Here is a 26,309-nt window from a genome sequence, read left to right on the forward strand (position 1 = left end):
TCTCCCTCCATGTTAACACATTGGACCCGTGTTGCGGGCATGAAGTCATAGTGGTATGGCCCAGACAGCATAGGGCTGATTTTTTTACATGAAGAAAAGACACTTAAGGTGATAACTGCACACCAAGAATAAAACCATCACCAAAAACCTACTTACCCAGCATTCCAGTGAGATTTTTAAGAAGGTGATAGACCAAAAGGAGTGAGAGAGAAAGGAAAAGAGAGATAAAGGGAGAGAGGTAATGAAAGTGGGGAGAGGAGCAATGGAGGATGAGAAAGGAGAGGAGAGCTGGAGGCAGTGAGAGACTGAGAGAAATGATGGGAGGGGTTGGAAGGAGAAAGATAGATAGATAGATAGATAGATAGATAGATAGATAGATACATACATACATACATACATACATACATACATACATATATACATAGATGGATGGATAGACAGACAGACAAATAGATAAATGTAGGGAAGGAGGGAGGGGGGGAGGGAGGGAGGGGGCAAAAATAATAAGGACAGAGAGATGACAGGACATACTAAAGATAGCTTTGCTCTGAAATGCAAACTGACTCCAGCAGAGAAGGGAAAGGCCTCTGGGCTTGTGAGCTCTGGACACATGCTTCAAGTGAGATGCCTGTAAGTCTCTCCAGAGGTCTCACCAGTGTTATTCTTCAGTCATTCTTTGATATGTCAGTACTATGCTTGGAAAGCTAAGACAATGAACTGTATAAAATATTGAAGGAACAGTGTTGTTGGTTGTTTCTGTGATTTACTTTTGTGAAGGGTTGGGGAGGGCACCACCCAGCTCTCAAATAAATACACGTGGAGTCTTATTATTACTTACAAATGTGTAGCCTTATCTTGACTTGTTGCTAGCCAGCTTTTCTTAAACTATTCCATCTCCCTTTTGCCTCCGGACTTTTTCCTTTCGTCACTTTTGTATATCTTACTTTCACTTTTATTACATGACTGTGTGGCTGGCCTCTTCTTTTCTCATTCCTTAACAGCTCTTCATTTTTTTTTCTTTCCAAATTTCTATTTATTCTCTGTGCCCACCAGCCCTGCCTATCCTTTCTCCTGCATAGCTATTGACCATTCAGCTCTTTAATAGACCAATCAGGTGTTTCAGTCAGGCAAAGCGACAGCTTCACAGGGATAAACAAATGCATCATAAAAGAATGCAACACATCTTTGTGTCATTAAACAAATGTTCCGCAGCCTAAACAAATGTAACATGATATCTCACAGCAGAACAGAGCTAATGAAAGAGAAGAACGGTAAAGTGGGTGCTCATATTGGAAAGTCAGGGGGGTAGAGTGGAAAAGAAGAATAACGAGGAAACTCATAGGATGCTGCCCTGCACCTGGGAAGCTACGGTGGAGGGACAGAAGCGAAGGAAAATGGAGAGGGGTACTGCATGGCAGGTGAAGATGAAGGTGAGGAAAACATAGCTGTCACGTTCACAGGTTTGTGGTTGTCTCCTTTTGTGCTGCAACTGGTGACGCCACATGCATCCATTATGAAGGAACGATTTGCTGAGGGTGAGAGAATCAGTGTGCACATTACATCTGACATGCTCTACCAGATTGCTCCCCAGTGGTATCAGACGTCACACAGTGATGTCACACAGTGGAGATGTCACACAGAGTAGGGGACAGGATTCAGAATGTGCATTGCTGAGAATCCATCACTACCCCTAGGTTTGAAAGGGCAGGAGAAGGAGGACGTTGCTTAATTCAGTGTGTGTTTTAGCCTCAGGAAAAGACATAACAGAAAGACGGAGTTCGGAGCAGTGACAGAGTAGTAGCTGAACTGAGGGGAACCGAAGTGGTCATTCATCCGTCTCACTCTTCAGTTGCTCTCTGAATCCGGAAGGTGTTTTCCTATGGGGGAGAGGGGTCCCAGGTGATATTGTTAGTGTGGAACCAGTCTTAGAGGCAGACAGAGGTCCAAAGGAAGCAAATCGGAGGGCATAGTTTAAACCACATAGCTTTTTAAGGGGCTCAACAGAGAGAAGGATGAAGAAGTCCATCTGGAAGCCTTGGGAATTCCAATGATCATTCTGCCATGCACATGTTCGGTTTGTTTGTTTCAACTTGACTCAAAGTAGGCTCACCTAAACGAAGGACTCCCAGCTGAAAACATACCTCCCGTAGGTCTGGGTGGCAATTTCGTCACCAGTGACTGAGGTGAGAGGACCCAGCTCACTGTGGGCAGTGCCACTTCATGGTTTACTGGCCTGGGTGATATAAGAGAGCAGGCTAGGAAAAGTTTGAAGAGCAAGCTAGGAATCAGCACTTGTCCATATCAGTTCCTGCCTTGAGTTCCTCCTCTCACTGTTACTCAGTGATGGATGTCACCTATTAGCTGTAAGCAGAAATAAATGTTTCCTCCACAAGTTGCTTCTGGTCACAGTTTTATCATAGCCACAGAACCCCTCACTAAGACAGCTCATAATTGTCTGATTTTCTGTGTGTGCAGCACATAAATACAGGTGCTCTGGAGACCGGCAGAAGGCACTGGATCCCAGGTGCTGGAGTGCCAAGCAGTTGTGAACCTCTCCGTGTAGGTTCTAGGAGTCAAATTCAGGTCCTCCGCAAGAGTAGGAAGTTCTCTCGCTCTCTGGCCTATGTCTCTAACCCAAATGCAAGTATTTGTTTAGCACACTGCTTTTCAGTTTGTTAGTTTAGTTTTTCAGGTTAGTTCTCTACCAACAGAACTAAAGGTTATATACTATAACATCATTGCACTCAGTGGACTAAGGCCCAGTGAAGCAATCTGTTTAAGACCAAACAGCTATTGTGTGCCAGATCCAGAAATCAAGGGCCAGACACCCCTACCTCAGGGTCACTGACAGAAATCGCCAACCACACAACTTCTCTGTGTGAGCGAATTAAACGTTCAACAGTGCATGTAGGGCATTTGATAGTTTTTAAAAGTCTTCCTCTTATTCATTTCTTTTGAACAAAAGCAATTTTGACAAGAATTCATCAGAGAAGTTATTCCACATTTCAATGTACCAGTTTGGATATTGTTTTTGATTAAGGCTATTTGCAGACTAGATTATTAATAACCCACGTATTCTCTTCTCCTCAAAAAGAGTAGATTCACCTTTATCTTGAGAACAAAGCTCTCAAGAAATTTTTTTTAAACTTTTCTTAATTCATGAAACATTTATCTTCTAGTCAGCTTTTGTTATAGCAGCGCAAATGTGGTCAGTCAGCATTTCCATTATAACTGGTACTTCCAGGGCTGTTCAAGAGACCCTTCGAGACTCTCCTTTGAATTAAAACTTGGCACTCAGGAACTGAATCCAGGAAGTACATTTTCCCTACCAATTAATCAAATAATTTAGGGATTCTCAAATTGGAAGCAGATAAAAGCCAAAACTTTATCGGTGAAAAAAAATGTTTGAAGATAAATCTTACAAAGTAAAATTTTGTAAATGTTTAACATTTATTATGCAGATATAATATTATATTACCCTGTTGTCGTTCTCAAAGAAAATGGAGTAGAAACATCAATAAATAAACATAGTAGTGATTATAACATCTCATACTCGACCTGTTTGGCTTTGTGATTAATTTATTTCTGCTTTGGGAATTGAGATGATTTGTGGTCCTTGGCATGGATGGTTTAAAGGGCGACAGCATTAAGAAACTGGATCAGAGCAACAAAGGGAGGGGAGCAGACCCTCAGAGACTATGTGCTTGCTCTTTTATGAACTCCAAATTTATGTGGAGAAATTCCGAATCCTGTGGACATAGATTAGTAGCATGTATTGATTCTGTAAAGAGACACTGGAAATTGAAATTGCTGAAGACAATTGCAGCCATGAATCCTAAATGCAGCCTAGTGACAAAGGGCTTGCAAGATTGCCTAGTTTAGGAAAGTACCAGAAATGACCAGTAACATTGAAAGAACACTGGGGAATCTGCCTTTCATCTTATTTTGTAGCTTTTCTCCCCCTTCAGTCTTTAAGACTTCAAGGTAGTGGGTGATAATAGACCTAAACCCCTCTTATCAGTCCCCAGCCAGCTACCCTGAACTTTCTAGTTCTTCCAGAAACCTGCCTGCAGTCTCCACACCTGAGAACTTTTCCTCTTGCTTTGCACTGTATGAGGAACACTGGCCAGAGTAGAGGTCTGCTTTGGCTGCTCTGCTGACTTCAGGCTTTGTTTAGGCTTTACTTTTATGTAAGGCCAAATGGGCCACTCTGTTTAATCACATTTGCCAGTAGCTCCTTATAGCAGTAAGGGGAAATTTCCCTTGTGCACACTGAAGGTTTGCTAAACGGCACCGATACAGACACTTTAACAGGAGAAAACATAGACAGTTATTAAGCTGTCCATTTGTTCAGGAAGCTCACAGAAGGACAACTGGCTGGGGCTAAATGCCTTCTTTGTAGGGAAGAAGAAAGTAGGGACTGGAGCAATTGTTAAAGACCGGCAATGGCTTTTAGGGAAATTGATTGGCCCCAAGGGAGACAAGGGGGTGACATGTGATCTGGAGCCAGAAAGCAGAGAAGAACCTGTAAGAGAAGCTTCCTTGATGTGACATCATTTCCCTTTCTTCCTGTCATCCCAGCTTCCTTGGATAATGAAATTTGGAGAAAGGTCTAAGAATAATGGCATTTTTTCCTTTTGCATGGGGGGAGACATTCTTCAGTCAGATAAAGGAGTTTCAGAGAGGGCTCCTCTCATACTTGGAAGAGGAAGGAAAGGAAAATAGGGAAGTGGAGCTTTCCAGATTCTCAGACCCTGTCTTGTCCCCAGCATGCTAAAGGGACACACATTGTTATCATTTTCTCAGCCCCAATATGTTCCAGTCCCAAACTAATGCTATCTTTTACCTGGTTGGATGTTTTCTTATCACCTGTTAACACACTCTCTGCCTTTTAAATAAAATAGCTGTCTCCTCTCCTTCCAGTTCAGAAGCACAAGAATGTGTTCCATTTTATAACATAGGAGGCACACACCTAGAATTATGTCAACCAATATTGGTTATTCAGGAACTAACTGCTGAATAAATTATTCAGTGAAACCTGAATTTCAATGTTCACAACAAGAATATCCAAATAATAGTTCAGTTGTAATCTTCCCTCTGCTTAAAGATGTTACTTTTCAAATATAGTCAAGGCTTTCTTCTGAACCTCAGTTTTAAGATGCAAGGCTCCACATATAATTTTCCCACAGCAGCATGCTATGGGTCCATCTTTCCTAAAACATCTAAACTCAAGCTTGGGGATTTAAATATTTAATTTTAGCTACATTTTAGAAGCAGTAAGGTGAGTGGATAGATGTCTGCCTGTCTGTCACAAAACAAATAAAGTCTTACTATGTAAAATACCATCACACATGTTCTTTAGTGTTTAAAAATATAATAATAATATTAAAACTGAGCTTTGAAATGTGAAGCTTCATCCTGGCCTTATAATTTTAAAAGATAGATCCACACCCCCAGCCTCAGTGATGCTGGAGATGCTGTGCTGCCAAATAGGTCACCACTGGATTCACAGATAGAGTTCCCTAACGGCTCAATGGTCCAAAGCAGGAAGAGTAGATGCCCAGCACAAAGATCCACATCGTGAAACCTCGAGCAGGCCCTGCCTTGATTGTTCTGAATAGTACCTGATGGAATGTCTCTTATTTTTTTTTCCATCATAAGAATGCAAACTTGAAAATAAACTCAACATTGCTTAAATAAAATCATCTCTGCTTTATCTCCTAGGGTAAATGTGAGCAGTCTCTGTATGGTCACATGCATTCCATCAACGATGCCACCTTCACATCTAGGGTGAGTGAAATTCTCCCAATGAATCCATACAACTCTTCACATGTCAAAAGAAACTTTAATGAAACTCATTTCAAGGTAAAATGATAATTTAGTAATCTGAGGACAATAAATGGGGAATTAATTGTAAATATTAGGGAGATGTGTACAAAGAGAAGATAGCTGCAGAATGTTAAAGCTTACGAACACACACACACACACACACATACACACAGCTGTAGCAAGAGAGAGGGGGAAGGAGGAGAAAGGCTTTAGAGTCATCTTCTTCCAATCACTTTCCTCAGGCCTTTTGCCCAGCACAGGCTTCAGAATGTGAACGAGATAGATGGTGCATTAACTTTGCAGTTCTGGGGACTGACTCGGGGCCTTGCATGGACCACACAAACAACCTTGCTTGCCTTGGTTCTTAGAATCAAAGTGTTGCTATGTAGCTCAAGCTGTCTGAACTAATATTGAAGCTCTGACTGGCATCAAAGACATCTAATTCTCTTCCCTCCATAAGTACCACCATGTCTGAAGGATTCATCCTTAAATGTAAATTCTTCAGTGAAAGTACAAGCAGAAGGATTGAAATGTAGAAAATAACAGTGCGGGAAACAGATTTCTTTCAGTTTAATACGTATAAGCTGGTAAGAGAGCATTTGATTTGTGTCTAGATATACTCAGACACAGCGATGGTACAGCATTGCATTGAATTGCTAAACCAATTGACGATGTCTTTAAAGGGGTTCAGATAATAATTATAGGAGCATGATTTACGTTTGTACCTCCTCAGATGAAAGCAGTTTGACTAGATAGATGACCTCTCAAGTTCCTCAAACTCCATGGTTTAATTATATCGAACATCTTAATTCATCTCTAAGTTCCCAGTAGAGTGAAAAGTCTTAATTCTATATTCCTCCTCTTTTCCAATTAGCTGAAAAGGAAACCTGATAGATTGTTCACTTCCAACTTCAAAATGACAGCATAGTCAAAATTCCGTTACTGCCCTGCTTTTACTATTCTTTGAGAAAGAAGAAAAAAACACTCACTAAAAATTAGATCTTCTGAGGAAATGTTGAGTGTTCCAACTGAAACTCTGCGGCTGTGCTTGCCACTCCCAAGAGTTTTAATGATGGGCGCTACCACAATTAGATTGTTACAGATTTGTCTCTGTAAGAAGCATTCCATTTAATTGACTGTAGTGAGTCAATTAGCTGAAAAATATTATATTATAAATTGGTCTTAGATACCAAGTGAAATTTTATTTCTAACAGATTATGGAGATAGTTAAGCACCATGTGCTACATGATATAGAATATTTATGCTAAAACTTTATTAAGCCTTCTCATGCTCAAGGAAAATTAAATGGAAGCTGAAATGAAGTAATTTTATATTTCATAAGTCTGGCATTTTATTTTGGTGAGTAATATCATGGTGAAAAAGACACACCGTTCAACATTATGAACAGTAAAATGAATAAATATGGAAATTCTAAAATTAGATTAGCAGAACTGGCCATCCTAGCAGATACACATTAATTGTATGTTTTTCAAAGTGTTAGATGGTATGAAGTCCATGTCCAAAGTAAAAGTGAGTAACCTGTTCCTGCTTACAGCTGCTGCTCCTATGCAAAAGGAAGGATGGCTTCCTCACTGTTCTGCACTAGTATCTCAAAGAGTTTCTGAAAACCCCCACTCATTAGCTCTTCTAAAGGAATTTATTAAGTATTAAGAACTGGTGTTTTGTTTTGACGGCTCACATCCGTAGGTGACATTTATGATCACCAGTGTTAATTGTTTGGAAAACAGTAAAACATCTGCTGAGGAATATCAGGAAACTGGGATAGCAGAGTCAGTCCAGAGCACAAAGCCACAGTGACAGTGTTAACGCTCAGGCAAGCATCAGTCAAGGCAATGATAACAGTCGTGTTATACACTGTTTGCACATACAAGAAACAGATTTTTAATTTTGTATTAGCCTTGCTAATTGCTTGATGCCTCTAGGGAAAGCATTGATGTCACATTAATAGGTAAAGTTTCATTTGACTGTATACACAAACACAGTTTCAGGGAAATTCTGCAGTTTGAAATTAGTAAGCAAACACCACAAGTTTAAGAGTCAGTGCCAATAGCCCTGAAAACGTTTGCAGAAACAATTGGCATATTGCTCTGAAAACTATGGGAGTTAGATTTTACATCATTATTTAAGAAAGTTCTAATGTCTTCATTTCTGACTGATTTCTCCCTAAAGCGGGAGAAAAAGCTACTTGTAAAGTATTCTGTAATGAAATATTTTGAAGAAACATGAAAGTGCTTTGAAAGGAAGGTGGTGGTTATTTCTGCAAAAATAAACATAAAATATAATGTAAGGGAAGATTCAGGGCAGCAGTTGTAGAGCACATGGGCTGTGGGTCACAACTGAGAATAAAGGTCCTATCACATATCTCCTCGGCGTCTGATTGCCAGGAAGTCACCCCATGCTTGACTGGGATGGAATTCCTTCTGGTACTTCACAGTGTAAATGGGCTTCTTTCTACTTCTTTTATTATTTTATCTGTATTTTAGTCAATCCTAGAAAACAGTTGGTGCTTCTTAGGTATACCGTTGTATGCTCATGGTTCTTTAACTACACTTGGCCACTCCCCTTTCATTCAGGTTTCCATTTTCTCTTTCTTTGCTGAAAAATGTTCTCTGGGTGAAAGTAAAATCTGAGTTTTTTGCATATCTGATAATTCTATTTTTCCCTTGACATTTCAGTGTTAATATTTTTCTCCTGGCACTATTAATGCAAAGGAGACTATTCTCCATAGAACAAACTGATCTTTTGAAGATAATGTTTGACCTTTCTTCCTTATGTGCTTTGATATCTTTAATATAATTTGTTTGAGTGTCTACATGCATATATGTGTGGATTTGTGTGCTTTTGGTATGTTTTCAAGAGCTGGTGTGCTTTTTTGTGAATTGCCTTCATACAATTCAACTAAAAGTTTTGGCATTGTTCTGTAAATATTATTTTCTTGCTAATTTCTTCTAGATTTTCCTTTAGAAGCAGTTGTATATATTTGCTAGAACTTATTTTTCAAAATCCATAACACTTAATTGTGCTGTGTGTGTGCGCACACGAGCATGTCTGTATTCCTATGCAGGGTAGAGGTTATCCTACAATGCCCATTCCTCAGCAGCCCTCCACCTTGTTTTTAAAACAAAACCTCTCACTTGGACATGGAGCTCACCAATTATGGCACCTCTTTGAGCCCCCGGGATGCTCTTGTCTCTACCTGCCCAGTGGTGAGATTAAAACTGGTCCCACCACTCTCAGTATCTCCCATGGATGCTAAGGATCAAAGGAATTTTCTCATGCTTGTACGGCAAACATTTTACTGACTGAACTATTGCCTCGTCCCTGTACCTAAATTATTTTCCAATTCCCGACACTTTCATTTTTGTATTTGAATTAAACTAGTTTTCCCAGAACTCCCAGGATTTCTCTGAGACCGAAACTAAGCCTTTGCAGCATGGGGAGTTCACAGTTGCAGTTATGACAGGAACCTAGCACCTTTCCGGTTCTGACTTTCCATACAAAAGATAAAAACACATTTACTCAGCATATTATAAATAACATAAATATAAAACCACAATATATAGTTTGCACTTTAACAAAATAATACTAAAATTATTCTAAATTAATTATGCAACTATTAAAATGGATATGTTCAATAGAAGTATTTTGTCTCTTTCATATTGGAATATGTCATGTAATTATTAGTGAGTAAAGAGTCTAATTTTTTGAAGGAAGGTTCACGGTAATGAGCTTTACTTATTATTGCAAGAGACACAAGTTCAGGTCCCAGTACCACACCACTGATAGCTATAGCTTCAAGGGATCTGGTGTTCTCTGCTGGCCTCTTTGGACATTCAACTCACGTGTACATGTATACACTGTACACATGTACATACATATCAACCTTTTTATAAAAGAGCTCATGTATTACCTGAAAATGTTTAGACACTTTCCTAAGTGACCTCTATGTGGACATATATGCATTAATTTGGTTGTACTATTTTAAAATCACAATTATGTCCAGTTTCCTACTATTGTCCTCACTTGATTTTAACAATAAAAAATAAATTTCCTGGTGTGTGTGTGTGTACGCGCATGCATGCATGAGTGTGTGTGTTTGTGTGTATTCTAACAGATCCAAATAGAATAAAAAATTATATAGTTTCAGTATCTTGTCTTTTCATATAAAAATGCAAACTAGTTAGGTAATGCAACCATTGAAGCTAGGTAGGTTGTATTTAAACTACAAACATCTCAGTCTTGTTTACTTCTTTAACGTTCTATTTTCATGTTACTCAGTATTTAGCTGGACCAATAATATTGAAATTTGATGTCAGCTTGTATTTATTCCCAGACTGCATGATACATAAGTCAAAATTTATGTGTGCTGAGAAAGAGTACATCAGATTCTATCCATGTAGGGAAATTGGGAAACAATAGACTAGAAAACAGGGCTATGTAACATGCTATTTTATTTTACTTAACATTTTAATATTTCAGTGCTCCTACGTATTCCAAATATATATATATATTTTTAAAGTTTATCTAATACAATTTTAACTAAATATTTTGTTTAATAAGGTTTTGCCCTAATCATTTATAAGGAAAATAATTTCTAATAAGAAATTAAAGGTAAACAAATGAAGAGTTTGTATACCCAGACATTCAAAATTATCTAGAAAATAAAAGAATATTTTTTTTCTCCTCCATATTGCTATGTTCTTAAAAATATCACATCAAAAAATATCAAACAAAGTATATTTAAGATTATATCACACAACCTCATCAATAGTTCCTCTATGTAGATAGTGGTGATTCTATATAGATGTTATTTTCTTAAAAGTGACATGAAATTCTGAAATTTTGTCATTTTTATGTTATAGATTTTGATATTTTTACTTTGGCTATAAGGATTGGTTTTCTATTTATAATGACTCCACCCTTGAGCGTTTAGAACAAAAGTTCAATAAGTAGTTCATGCTTATCAACTGCTCACTCAGCACCTACTGTGTCCTGGCTACTGCTATCCGTGCGGGTTCAAGTTCAGCAGTAAATACCAAGATTGCCTTCATGGGCCTTGTATCCCTATAAGAACTTGAGGCAGAATGCAAACAGTGTATACTTAGTCAGTACCGTCTATCACAAATAAACCAGTGTAAAAACAAGTAATGGGGAGAAAGTTGGTACTGGACTAACAAGAGAGGCACACTGTGAGACATGGTGTCTGGGGAAAACATGCAAAGAATAGCAGAAGGAAAAACAGAAAACCTCAAGCAGATGCCCCAAGGCCAAGTTCCCAGTGTTGCAGTTGATGAGAGGGAGCAGTAAGTCCAGAACACATGCACTGGACTCAATCACATCATAAGGATGGGCAACTGACAGACAGGTAACTGGCAACTTGGCCTGCGGTTCTTGGTTAAACACAGTAATGCTGGACACCTAAAAATATCCCCAGAGTATATTCTGTGGTTCCAAAAATGTTTGCTTATACGGTATGACTTGGTTATAATAGTTATACTAGATTATTTGTGTAATCTCTTAATATTTTAAGGCCAAAGATTTTGGCATGATTCTTGTCATAGGAACTAATCGATTAACATTGGTTGATTAGCAAGTATCAGAAAGTCAATATAGGTTAGAATTCCAAGGACAATTAAAAAGACAGGATAACGTTTGCTGTGGCATGATCACATTTATATTCTATTTTTTATTTTAAGTTTCAATATGCGTTGTAGCCTTCTCATGACTAAACTGAAAGAGGCACCAAAACTGTTTAAACTGTGTTTTTTGTTTATTGAGAGAAATCCCTTCTTCAGAATCCTTAGGTCTTTAATGAGCTGATCTGGTAATACAAAGGAGTTCCAGTTAATAGTTTCACTGTCCAAAAATGCTCTGAAGACATCAACATACCAATATAAAATCAAACATCTCATGACTGTATTTAGTCTCGCATTTTATTTAGAAGTGTGAAAAAGTACATGTATGATAAAGAGCACAGGCTGTCTTAAGAGATTAGTTTCTGTGTAAGGGTGATGCTAAATGCGTCCTACGTTGTCCCCAAATCATATAATTAGAGAAAAAAGAATTGTCACACCAATTTACTCATAGCATAATTACAAGAACACTTGATTATCTCCCTTAATGTAATTTTCCTCACTTAATTGTGTGTTCTCCAGTGAATGTGACCTACCAAATCCACACTTTAATAAGTGACTGCTAGCTAACATGCCTCACCCCCAACAGAGCCTGCCCTTTCTGGAGAAGGAATTTAATTGTATAACAAGGATGAGCCTTTGGAGAAAAGGCTTAAAACTTTCTGCCTCTCAATAGAAGGGAACGACCCAGGACAGGCTTGTCGTGATTCTGGGTGTTGATCTGGCATTCCGGCTGTCGTGCTTATCAGCTGGGTCAGCACACTCAGGCATCCTCCTAGTCTGTGTTTCAGGGGGTTTAAGGTTCTTTCCTGTTTGTGTGTTCTATTCTAGCAGAGGAGGACTTGCTACTCAGAGTGTTATACATCAGAACCTTTGTTTTTGACTAACATGCCTGGTGGTTTGTCCACCTGAACTGGGAAAAAAATAAGATAACAAGCTAATCAATTTCTTTTTTATTGGGCTTGATACTAAGTATTTTCTTAGATTGGGGAATTTTATTATTTTGGGAATTGTTTTCAATTTATATATTGAAATAGAACTGTGAAAGGAACCAAGTAATTAAATTGTGGAATAGAGAGTACTTCACCACTGTGTCAAATAAAGACGGTAAAAATAATCCATAGATAAATAAAATCCATGCAATTCCAAGATTATAACATTGCTGTCTCAAAAGAGTATTTCAGAGACAAATAGCTGCACATTCAACATATATGAATATCTTACCTGTGGGAAAAAAAGCAAAACTCTATTTTATTAAGATTGCAGGTGACAGGGCCAGGCGCAAGGCTTGGTAGGTAAAGGTGCTGGATACCAAGCCTGGGGATCTGAGTTCAATCCCTGGGTCCAACATGGAAAAGAGAGCCACTGATCTCCTGTAAGCTGTACTCTGACACCTACATCACCCACACTATGAAACATATTAGACTCTGAAACCTCCCCCCTGCACACACACAAAATAAATAAATCAATAAATACAAAAGAAATTTTAAATAGAAATCACAAATAAAAAATACAGCTTAATAAACATGTTCTTAGAAAATTAAATTGTCAAAAAATATAACAAATGCAAGATATAAAAATAAATCCGAAGCATATCTTAGATAAAATATAAATAGTATTTATAAATGCTATGAATTTCATTTAATTATGAGGTTTTATTTTCTAAACTGATTTTTATTAATAGAGGTAGATTTTAGATTTTTTTTCGGTCAATGTCATGTGCTCATTAACATGAGCCTCAGAAATGTAAACATTATGATGGAACAAACCTAGTTCATGAATCATCCTGTGTGTACAGGGAAGTACCCTGAATTCAGGTGACTCTACTTATACACACATTAATAGAAAGTGGATGTGTTGAAGGTGACCCCTGCAGCGTCACTACAGTGAGTATTGTATTAAGCAATAATGATGGGCCACTTGAAAAGCGACTTTTGCCCGGAAGAGTAACACCTTGCATCACCTTGCAATAAATAAACTGGGCCTAGCAGAGTCTGTGTGGTCTGCTCCGAATGTCTGTTAGCGGTGGTCACAGAGCACAGCTGCTAAACGTGCTCCTATCTCTACAGGAAGTAGAACAACATCTATTACTTAAGTTATTTATGTTTGAGTCCGTAAATGACTAACTTGGAATGATTAAAATAAGTTACACATTTCACACATTTTTCATAGGGATCTCACTGTGCTTGTGGAATTACATTAGGGAAATAAAAATAATCATATCTTCTTCCAAGCTGAAAAGAGATTAGCCTACTTTTATGGAATTCTACTTTTTGCTGCTAACTCTGCTGCTACCATGGTCATCCAGGATCCCAAGTCCCTCTGTCATCTGGGGACTGCAACAGAAATCTTTGCTCGGCCCATTGTGTTGCCTTTTCCTGCCTTCCCCCTTCATTACTCTGAGAATATAAAAGGATTGGCTTCCTCCCTTGATAAAAGACAACAGACTAATGAATTTAAGTGCCTGCATCATTAAAATTGTCATCCCTGGTATACTATTTCAAGTGTAGTACCAAGGGTGGCTAGCTTTTACTCTTCAGGGGGTACAAAGATCGTCACTTTCTTATGTAAATTTATGCAAAAAGTGCTCCAACAAAATCACATGCTATTTATTTTGAGCCTCAAAAGGAATGCTTCATTTCCTGATTTGGTAATGGAAAGAGCTGGAGCAGAGGGGAAGAGAGCTGAGTTACAGGTTAACAAATAGAATTTTTATTCATTCTTGGATGAAGGAAGTTTGGAAAGAAAGCATAGTGGAACTTCTCAGCTGCATTATCAGATCTTCTTCACATAATTATTTTATCTATAAACCTGCTGAAAACATAAAGTTTCAAGGTAACAACCACCTTGCTTGGGAGGCTTGTTCATTAGCGTCCACAAGATGACCCCACTGCTACTCCATGCGGTCTAAGCCATGTTTCATTCCTTCCCAATTGTATATGTAGTCCTTTTCTTTTCCACACCCCATAACCTGGCAGTTCTAGCAGGGAATGGATGAATGATCAATAATTAATGAATGACTAATCATAGTAACAGAATTCCTTTTAAAAGAAAATTTTCTAAATCTTTTCAAAGTACGTTTAAGATTCTTTGGTCAGCTCATATTAACACAAAACTAATAGCACTATGGAATCAAATGTTCCAGAACAGATCAGCTTGGATCAAATGGATCAAAGCATTTTAGCATGTTGCTAACTGAATGTTCTTAAATCTGAAGTTGGATAACCCATCATCGGTTAATGTTTTGTTAACTAGGAGGGACAGTTACAGGCTCCGCTCAAATGTAAATCTATGCAACAGCAGTGTTTTATTTAAAGATAATTTTTAGAAGAAAACAGGTCCATAGAGAGTTAAAAAGTCTCTCAGTTGTAATTATCTTGGGAAAATACATTTTGTGTATGTATATGTCTATTTTTATAAAACATATGAATTATGCAGTCACTGGCCACAGCAACTATGAAAGGTGTGGTGCTGTGATTGCTGTGTGGTGGGTTTGGAGAGCTATTCGCATATTTGAGTTAAATCTTCCATTTCCAAGTTTAATAGGAAAAGGAACAAAAACACTTTGAAAAACGTTTAAACTCTACTGGAGTTTCTATTCTTCCTTTCCCCTTGACTTCAGTATGCACAAACTAAACAATGACATTCACCAAAATTAATCACAAAGTTAAGAATAAGGACGTCTCGTCTGATTTTCATATTAATTTCCTACTCTATACTTGTTTTTGTATTGAATTTGAACTCTTTCCAGCTGAGACTGTAGTCCTAGTTATTGGTGGCCAGACATGCAAATTAGAAGCAGCCTCCGTTTTCTCATATTTAGAATATAGATATCACTTAATAGTTCGAAAACGCAATAACTTGATCGTTCTGAATGATACATATATTTGTATTCCTAAAATAATGATTACTTTTTCTAAAGTACTGTCACAGTACCTAGAAGCCATGAGTGCTTCCAGATCTACTTCTAGTGTTAATCAGGTGGGATGGGGAAATGTTCAGTCGATGACAACTATATTCTTCCCTTCAGGAGCCAGAGACATCTTAGTAATCTAGTCAATCCAACTACTAACTTGATTCTAAAGGTTGTCAGTTTGCTGCTGGAAAGGCAGCATTGTAGGCGGGGCTGTGTCCCTTCTGATCCCTCCCATCCTTTTCAGTTAGTCTTTTCCGAGTCCTAGGTAGATTCCTTGTGTGCATATACCAAATCATATTCTTTGCTCTATAGAAGACCACTGTTATGTACTCCCAACCTCAGCTCCACGCTGAGAAGTCTACTATTAGAGGAGGCTGCCCAGAACCGAAATAACCACACAGAAACTACATTAATTAAATCACTGCTTGACCAAATCACTTAAGCATATTTCTAGCTTGCTCTTATGACCTAAACTAACCCATCTCCATTAATCTGTGCATCACCACAAGGTCGTGGCCTCCTGGCAAAGTTTTGGCAGGCTCCAGCAGAGGTGACTGTCCCGGGTGGTGATTCATGGCTTCTCCCCACCGCCACCTACTATCTATCTATCTATCTATCTATCTATCTATCTATCTATCTATCTATCTATCTATCTATCTATCTATCTAGATATATCTTCCAGCTTGGCTATATTCTATTAAGCCCTTGGCATAAAGCAGCTTCTTTATTAGCCAATGAAAGAAGCACATATACAGAGGGACCACCCACACCAGTCTGCTGTGTCCCGCCTTTCATTCTTTCCCCAGAAGTTGTCCCAGCACTGTCACATCATCATTTCCTCTCTCATAAAGATTATTGTCCCTCGCTGTCTGATGCAGACTTCTAAATCATTTATATTTTAATTCTTTAAATAATTAGTTTCATGTAAAAAGGTGTGCCTGGTTGTTAATGCTTTGTGGCTTGCTTTTGGGTAATAGATCTTACCATAAGTTGGGTAATTAAAATGATTTTAGCATATTAAAAAACTACAGGTAACCCTTCCTCCTAATAGAGATAAAGATTAATGCTGGATATTATCTATAATAATAGATAATTTCAAGAAAGTCTAGAATTCCTAGACAGTGTTGCCTACACAGAGATACCTGACAAAACCACAACAAACAAACAAATAAATAAAATAGTGTTTTTTGACATCTAAGAGTTTATGGACCAATACTTAAAGGCAGAATCAACAACAAAAGTGATATCTTTCCACTAACTTATATTGCAATGCAGAACTGGGAAATTCAACAGAGTTTTGAGGTATAGAACACCAAGCTTTAGTTTGTACTTTATATATTTTTGTTTAATTACTTTATATACTAGAAATCTTACTTTCCTACTTGGACAATGTAGAATGTTCCTATGTGTGGTGGTTTGAATGAGAATGGCCCCTAAAAGCTCAAGTATTTGAATGTTTGATCATCCCATTGGCTCAGCTTCTAGAACTGTTTAGGAAGGATTAAGAGGTTTGAATTAGTTGGAGGAGATGTGACACTTATAGTGGCCTCAAGCTTTCCAGAGCTCATTACCAGCCCACTCTTGCTATTTTCTTTGGTTGCAACTTGAGAATAAGATGTGAGCTTTCAGCTCCAGTGCCATAAAGGCTTGCAGCCATGTTCTCCACCATGATGATCATGAACTAATAGTCTGAAACTATAAGCAAGCCCCTAATTAAATACTTCCTTTTATAAGTAGTTTTGCTCATGTTGTCTCCCCAGAATAATAGAAAAATAACTAAGACACTATGTTAATGCACCATAAAAGATTGCTGTAACACATTTCCCACCAGAAGACAATACCATGGGGCAACATGGCAAGGATCTAGTCCACAGATGTCTGCTACAATGCCAGTAATGATGCTAAAGATGAAATAAACTCAGTTGAGAGTTAAAACATTGCTCTTTAGTGCTATACAAAGAGATTTATTGCCAAAGTCAAAAATGCATATTTTCATATTCCATGCTAGGAGTTTCTATTTCTCTCTGAATGAGATTATGATTTCAAAATACCCGCAAGTTTTATGAAAACCTTTTCTCTCCTTCACCGACAGAAATCCACTAATTCTAAGTACATTTTCTGTGTTGGGTTGATCTTCCCCAAATCCTATAAGAGCAGTCTCTCCATTTTATTTAACACCCATAAAATAAAAATACTATAGGTAAAATATGGAAGAATTTTGTTTTAGGGAAAGAATAACATTCTAAGTGGTATTATAATGATAGACATGTTTACCTTTGTACAAATCCACAAAATAGGGAGCAGTATGATTTAATCATAGTGATAGTATAAACTTTGATGAATGATGTGCCAATGTAGGTTCACCAAGTACAAGGGTAGCACTCTGATGGGAGGTGCTCGTACTGGGAGACCTTAGATTGTTAAAGAGGCTGGGAATACACAGGAAATCTTCCATTTATCTTTTTGTGAACTGAAAAGTATTCTTTTTCCTTGGACTTTTTTTAATTGAAAATAAATTCTTCTCTCGTACAATAAGTCCCAATCACAGTTTCTACTTCCTCTACTCCTCCTGGATCTCCCCCAGATCCACTCCTCATCTGGTTCCTCTTCAGATAAGAGAGGGTCTCTAAAACACAACACCCGAACAAGACAAAAAAGGGACACAATAAGGTCAGGCAAAATCCCTCATATCAAGACTGGATAAGGTAACCCAGTAGGAGGAAAAGAGCCTCAAGGAGAGTCAAAAGAATCAAAGCTATACCTGCTTCCATTGTTAGGAGTCTCCCGAGAAGCTAACAGCAATAGCATATGTACAAAGGGTCTGGTACAGACCCACGCAGGCCCTTGGCTTGTCATTTCAACCTTTGTGAATCCACGTGAGCCCTGCTTAGTTGATGTGGTGGGCCATGTTCTCCTGGTGCCCTCCATCTCCTCTGGCTCCAATCTTTTCTCTCCCTCATCCATTCCCTTATCATTTATGCAAGGGAGCTGATAGAGACCTCCAATTTAGACTCTCTCTATGCATAATGTCTGAGGGTGGGGCTCTTTACCTGCTCATATCAGCTCCTAGAGGAAGCATCTCTATTAATGGCTGGCTAAGCGATCTATGGGTATTACAGAAAATCATTACGAATCTTATTTATTTGTTTGTTTGTTTGCCTGTCATATCTGGTTCTATCCTAAGTCTCCAGTTTCTGATCAACCAGGAAGCATAACACACAGACTGCCTCTCCAGTGATGGGTCTTAAGATAAACTCAACAGCGGTTGGCCATGCCCACATGTTCTGCATCTTCATTACCCCAGCACATCTTGCAGGCAGGACATACTGTAGGTGGAGGTTTTTGTAGCTGGGTTACTTTCCAGCTTTCTCTTTCCATAGCCTGCAGAGTACCTTCTTGTGAAAACTATTCTAACAATGTAAGCCCTTTAAAAAATGATCAATAGCAATGTCTGCTATAATTGTGACAGAATTTGTTCACAGTCAGTACAAGAAAGTTGGAAAGTTTGCTTTGATTGCCCAGGCACAGATGTGAGTTATTCACTTATTCTTCCATTTGTTCAAATATTTTGCTAGTATGTAAACCTCAAACAGTACACATGGTCTAACGCAGTTCTGTCTAAAATACTTTTTACAAAGATAGAAACGTCTTTAATTTGAAACCTCTAATGTGATACTCACCAACTTCAGGAAGAAATGTTAATTATGGCTAATTAAAATTAAACTAAAAATTCCATCCCTTGGTTGCTATGGTTACTTTTTAAAAAATTACTCACAAGATACATTTTTTGACAATGTAAGACTAGTAGGAAAAGACAGACTTGCACACCAAAAAGAAAATTAATTTGCTTTCTAAGGTTTGTGCCTCTGTTTTCTGAAAGCAAGAGGGGGAATATAATATATAACCCAGAGGACTTTCAGGAGATGTGTTGGAACCAAGCTGTAGACATATTTAATAGCTACAAGGTAAGAAGACAGGAAATGAACATTCCAGGCAGCCAAGGGATTAAACAGAATTGTGTCTGTGAATAAGTATGTGTAAGTGTGTGTGTATGAGAGAGAGAGAGAGAGAGAAAAAGAGACAGAGACAGAGAGAGACAGTGTGTGTGCGTGTGCATGTGCGTGTGCGTGTGTGTTTCAGGAACAGCCAGCATTGTAATATGTAGGGGAATTGGGTGATGATAAGTAGGAAGGAGACGAGCTAACAGTCTCAAGTTTGAGTTGTGGCAAAACTAGTACTTTGCCTTTAATGCAATAGTGGAGAGCAGTTTGTGAGTAACAGAACTGCTGGGTTTATGGACTCATGTTTCCACTGCGGATCAGATGGTGTCCAGGGGACTATTTAGCAGCATTCCTAGCCCCAGTTCACTGCACGCTACTCACCTCTCTTGGTAAAATCAAAGGTGTCATTAGAAATGGTCCAAAGTCTTCTAGCAGAAAACTACTGATTAGAAAGTCTCAACAAAAGATAATTCCCAACTGTAAAAATTCCCAACAAAGATACAAGATTGAAGGCAGGGAACTTGCCCTCAAGGTCGATGTATAAGGTGATAAGAGACTAAAATGAGGTATTCTGTAGAGTGGAAACAGAACTGAAAATGTAGACTTAGATGTATATATTTTAACTGAAATCCTAAGAATACCTCTCTCTGACCCCAACAATCTAGACTTGGTTAGTGAGGACTTCTGTAGTCTCCAGTTGATCTCCAAATATAAGCCTTTTTGAGTCCACTTTACACACACTGTCAGTTAAGCTTTGGTTGTTTGTTTTCCTCCCTGAGGTCCTGTGTATCAAGGACTTTGAAGAACAGGAGCTTAGGAACACAAGCCTGTTTCCTTTCTTTGCTCTCTTTTCCCGGGTGCCTTCATCTTCTGTTCCCCTCTGATTGGTTCACTGTCTGTGTACACCTGTGCACACATCTTATGCCCCACGAACCGTCTGGCTCTTATCTCAAAGGCTGCATTCACACTCTTCAAGCAGATTATTTTTTGCCTACAATCTTCAAAATATTCTTTGTTGTTAATTATGATTAGCCTATCTCAACATATGATCCTCACCAGAAATATTTGCCCTTGATGGAACCAGGACTTGTGGCTGCTGTGATCACTCCTTAACATCCACCACTACAGCCCAACACCTAGGACGCTGTATATTTGTGTGAGGGATCGCATTTCACTCAGTTCAGTTTTCTTGAGACTTAAGATCAATGAATAAAAGCACAGGAAGATAGTGTTCAGATAGTTTGTACAGGCATCACAGAATTTGACATTTGACATAACCACCTTACCTCCCTGAAGGGTTTTGCCTTTAAAGTTCTCAATCAGATACCCAGATTTATGTTCGAAAGTCCTAACAACATTTTCTTGTACATATTAAATTATCATCCCTTCATATATGCACCAAAAACTCAAGATTTTTATACATTATTAACATCATCATAAATTCACTACATTTTCTATGGAATAATAGATAATTCCTGATTTGTGGTCTGGCATTATGCCATTTTCACAATAAATGATGTCATCCTCTCTCTTCTTTTCTCTGATATTTGTTCAGTTTTAATTCATCCAAAATATTATCATTTACAGAAGCCTACATTTCTCTGATGAACCTAATGGTAGTATGACTCACTTAGAAGAGATCCTGCACTCATGGTCAGTTTGTGTTTGAACAGCTAGGTACTTATTCTGTCATTTAATTCCTCTATCGTCCTTGCATGGCTGTCTCTAGCCATCAGCTGTAAGGTGACTGAGGACTCATAGCTCTGCTGACTCTTCCCCTTGACCCTGAGTGAGGGGAACAAAGCTGAGGACGTACTTGTTGCCAGAAGTTCGTTGTCTTCACATATTGCAGTATCTCTCTGACTTAGACACTTACACCCCAGCTTGCGCAGTTTGTTCTTTGCGAATACACACTTGCTGGTATTCTGTTAGCTTCATTATCTATTTCACCATGTTCTAACTCAATGACAGAACATGCCCTGTAAGTGCTGAAATGGTATTTCAGGAGCTTCACCTCCCCTCACTATCTCAGTCAATGTAAAATGTTTTCCATATTAACAGCTTTAGTTTGGCTACCTGGGTCAGATAATCATGAAGTGAATTCATGGCCTATGTTTTTACTAACTATATGGGATTAGGCAATTTATATGACACAATTTAAGTCTGAAATTTTTTTCATGTAATCAAGAAGTATGAGTCTTAGTTGTATAGGTGAAAGACTGGATAAAATGAGCATCACTTTAAATCTATAGAAAATTATGCAATTTTGTAGTTCTTTATTTTATACTTACAAATTTTTTTTAGTTTTGCAGCCTCCAAATTTACATGAATTAGGATATATTCATTAATGTCTAATAATTGGCTAAGAAAAAGTATTTTTTAAAAACAGCAGGTTTACCTACCCTTTACATTTCCTCCTTTAGTCTTGTGTTCCTTGAAGTTCCCAAATTTTACCTTCTCTCTCCATTTTAATTCTGTACTCAGTTGCTGTATCTGTACCATTGGGTACCAGTAGATTTGTATAATGAGCTATTGTTTAATGCTGCATAGGCTTGTCCTAAGACACATGCTAATGTATCAGTACTAAAAATGTTTGAAATCCTAATTTTCCCCCTAATGATCCTAAGCATTTTCTTACGGTTATACCTTAATTCCGAGCCACAGGCCATTACCTCCAGACATTGAATGCAGCTGATGTTTCTGCGGTCTCTGTTCCTACCCTTTGCCTGATGACCCGGGGTTCCTGTCTGCTTTACAAGAGTCTTAGGGAAAGAAAATGAGGTCACCTGACAAGCTTCATATACAAAGTTTGCATTTCAGTGTTTATTTGAAAATACTCATAATGCTAAAACATGGTAACATAAAATCTGAATTTGCAAAATGCCAAAGCACAAATAAGGCTGCAGTGAATCAGTCTAATGCTTAAGACAAGCATTTCAGGTTGAGTTCCTACCATACTCTTTTCAATGTCTGTTTTTCTCTTGTGTATCATAAAATAACATACAGATAACTTAGATCACTGTTTCTGTGGCTGACTTCTCTACATTTTTCTCACAATAATAATCTTTATAATGCTATTATGATAGTTAAAATATTTGACTATGTCAATGTGGACATGTCTATATTCATGTATTTTACACATGCATGTACATGTGTGCATTTTATCTCAACAATTGTTTTCTTATATTTTAAGATTATAAATAATAATGTGAAGAAAATATACATGATAATATTTTTGATATATTGACTCTAATATATATTCTAATGAAGGAATAGTTTCAAAGCTACTAAGCATTTATAACATGTTATTTCATATTAAAATAACACAGAAATAAAATAAACCAATGTAGATAAACCCTCAATGTCTAACTGAACCAAAGTTTCAAATCATTCCAACTAGGTAGTTTTAGGGAGCTGGCACTATGCCATGTTTCATTTTCTCCATCTGTCCAATGAGATTGTGCTTGATGATGTAATGCTACAAATAATAATTAGCAGATTTGATGGTAATAAAATCTCATTATTTTACCTATTAATTAGTGATCCTACAGCAAATGCAAGTCTTCCTGCATTCTTCAGTACTAATACTACCACTGAAAGTTTATAACACCAAAAATATGGCATGTTTTAGATGAAAATTCAAAAGTCCTATAAATTTCAGTCAAAGTAGGATACTCATTGGCTCACAAAAGTGGACTTCATATAGGACCAAAGTCAGATGACACTGGGATTATGCTGAAAGCAAAACACAAATTCCCCCTTTGTCATGGAATACCTGAATATAGAAGAAGGGTTATTTGTGTACATGTCGATTATACGTGTCCTGAAACCTTCTAATCAGAGAGAAAAGGGTTTATCTCAGTGTGAGTTTGGAAACTATAAAAAGTAATGTTGATACTATTTGATGCTATTTGAGTCAGATTTGCCCAGTCATTATTTTATGTCCTAGTAAAGGAATGGGTATCAGAGGGAATCCATTCCCAGTGTAGGAAATAAAAGAAAGTCCTTCTAAAGACAGGAGAAGGCAGCCTCGTGACCACCAGAGAGAACATCATCTTAGAAGCCAAGTCCCCTGGATCTCATCCAAAAAAATCAGTAATATTTGAGCTAGTTTAATTAGATGGCATCTCTCATTCCTTATTTTCTAGCCACTTTTCATTATTTAGTTCTCTGTAGTCAAATTCAGTGTAAAAATACTACTAAAATACAAGGAGGAATTATTATCATTTGAGAGGGAGAAAGATGAGAGAGTATCCACTCTCACACAACTCTTATTAAAGTGTGTTGTTCTGATTATTCTATTTTATTGCTGGTGTGTGCATTGTCGGGGTTCTCTAGAAGAACAGGACTGATAGAGTGAATATATATTACAAATAAGGATTTATCAGGTTGACTTTAGTGATATAGTCAAAGCAGTGCACCAGTGGCTATCTGTAGACTCAGAGGATGAGAACCTGGTGGCTGCTCAGCTTACGAAGCTGAAGAAGATCCCAAGTTAATGTTGCAGACCTGGAAGAGTCCTGGAGAGTCACAGGTCTCAGTCCATGTTGAAAGGGCACAGGGTCTCAGTTCGGATGTCAGTGGAGAATGGGAGCAGCAGTACTACAACTGGATGGAGCACTCATCAGCAAGAAGCAGAAGCGGGTGCTGCGTGCCATATGAGTGTTTTGCCGCCCTTTTTCTAAAGGGACAGCTGCTGCTGGAAGGGCCCTGTGCTGGATAATTTTATGTCAACTTGATATAAATGGAAGTCATCTGAGAGGTGGGAACCTCAGTTAAGAAGATGCCTCCATAAAATCAAGCTGTACATTTTCTAAATTAGTGATAGATGAAGGAGAATTCATCTGATCATGGGTGTTGGCAAACCCTGGACTGGTGGTCCTGGGTTCTATAAGAAAGCATTCCAAGCAAGCCAGTAAGAAGCACACTTCCATGGCCTCTGCATTGGCTCCTGCCTTCAGGTACCTCTCTTCACCATTTTTGATGATGAAATGTTATATGGAACTGTGAGTGAAACAAACCCTTTTATCTCCAAGTTGATTTTGGTCATGGTGTTTCATCACAGTAATAGTGACCCTAACTAAGACAACCTTCCTACTCCACTGGCTTGGGATGGTACTCAGAATAGTATCTAGTTGGCTCCATATCCAATAGAGTTGAGAATTAAGATTAACCAAAGTAGTGATCATTGTTAATCTTTCAAAATTCCTAATTTATAAATTAAACTTTTTAAAACCTTGATATGAGTACATAGGAAATATTTATGTAGTGAAGTTCAATACTCCAAGGCTTACAACATCTATTGACAGATCTTGAAAGATATTACCTGTAGATGGGAACACAGCTGCTTATTGCTATGATCTATACCAAGAATTCCAGAGGCTGTTAAGAGTGCTTATTGCCCTTTACTAGACTGGGTTCAGGACCCAGCTCCCTTATGACAGCTCACAGTTGCCTGTAAGTCCAATTTTGGTGATAAGATGCTCTCTTCTGGCGTTAGAGGACAATAGACACTCACATAGCTCACATATACACACAGGCAGTTACATATACACAAAAGTAGCATCAATTAACCTTGAAAAGAGCTTCAGATGTCTGTTAGTCCTTTCTTTTGTCTATCTTTCATTTAGACAGCAGGTTTTTTGTTCCTTTGTTATTACTGGTTCAATATTTTTCTCTTGATGATTTTTGTATATGTATGATGACTTTATTGTATTTATTACAGTTTTTGCCATATTATTAGCTGATTTTAAATTTATTATTGTTTAAAAACTCAGTTTTTCTGAAGAATTCACACTTAGCATCGCATACTTGTAGCATTTAGACTGTTTCTTTAGTGTCTGCCATGTTTTAAAATGGTACTGCTTAGAGCTGGAAGATGGATCAGTCAGTTCACACTTGCTCTGCAAGGAAGAAGATCTGAGTTCTATGCCCAGCATTATGGAAACTGCAAATATGGCTGCATATGATTGCAATCTCAGACTAGGGAGGCAGATAGGCAGTTCTCTGTAGAGATTATTGATGCGGGAGAATTGTCTGTATTCTGTCAATCATATTTTAATAAAACGCTGATTGGCCAGGCAGGTAGTATAGGTGGGAAAACCAGACAGGAAGTAGAGGTGATGCAATGAGAACAGGAGAATTCTGGGAAGCAGGGAGGTTCCTCAGCCACTCCTTCGCAGATCACCGAAGAAGCAACATGTAAGCTGCCCCCGCTGGAAAAGGTACTGAGCCATTATGGCTAACATAGATAATGATAATGGATTAATATAAGTTACAAGGACTAATAAGAAGCCTGACCCAATGGGCCAATCAGTTTATAATCTTATGGAGTCCTGTGTGTGATTTTCCTTGGGAGTTGCCGGCTTTGGGGTACCGGTTGCCGGCTTTGGGGTACCGGGTGGGACAGAAACCTCAACAAGCCAGCCCTCGTGTTACAGATTATAAGGAGTGTCCCAGAGGATTCAGTTAGAAACACTGTTCCAAATCTCAAAGAGGTTGGCAATCACTGAGTATACACCTAGCATTAACCTATGGCCCCTCTTCCCAACACTCCTGCACTGCCCCTATTATTCCTCTTTCGTACCCCAATGTTGCTGACTATGACTTTTCCCCTAGTAGCTTTTTCTTTTGTTCCCCTTTTGACAATGATTCCAAGTTACCTGTCTGTAGCTCTTGTGAGAAGATCCAATCTTAATTTTTTTGGCCTGTGTTATATCTATTAACTGAGATTAATTTTAGGTGTTCATAAATTTCTGTTGTGATTGAATTGTTTCTTTCTATAAAAGTATGTATGCAATTGAATATCTCATTTTTTATTTTAAGTCCTTTAAAATATATGCATGTATGGACCAGAGAGAAGAATATTTTTTTAGAAAGTCTTGTGCAGGTTCCAGCACCCACACTGGG

The 26,309-nt window shown here is 38.1% G+C and overlaps 1 protein-coding gene across 1 annotated transcript in view; it reads left to right on the forward strand.

The window, feature by feature from the left end:
• Spag16 (sperm associated antigen 16) overlaps positions 1 to 26,309 on the forward strand; it is an 883,930-nt gene that overhangs the window by 620,538 nt on the left and 237,083 nt on the right. Inside the window, exon 14 of the mRNA XM_048459370.3 lies at positions 5,725 to 5,790. Coding sequence (XP_048315327.3) covers positions 5,725 to 5,790 — 66 coding nt within the window. The remainder of the gene's footprint in view (positions 1 to 5,724; positions 5,791 to 26,309) is intronic.

This window comes from Myodes glareolus, chromosome 1 (genome assembly GCF_982192425.1).
Source record: "Myodes glareolus chromosome 1, mMyoGla1.1, whole genome shotgun sequence".
NCBI classification, from domain to species: domain Eukaryota; kingdom Metazoa; phylum Chordata; class Mammalia; order Rodentia; family Cricetidae; genus Myodes; species Myodes glareolus.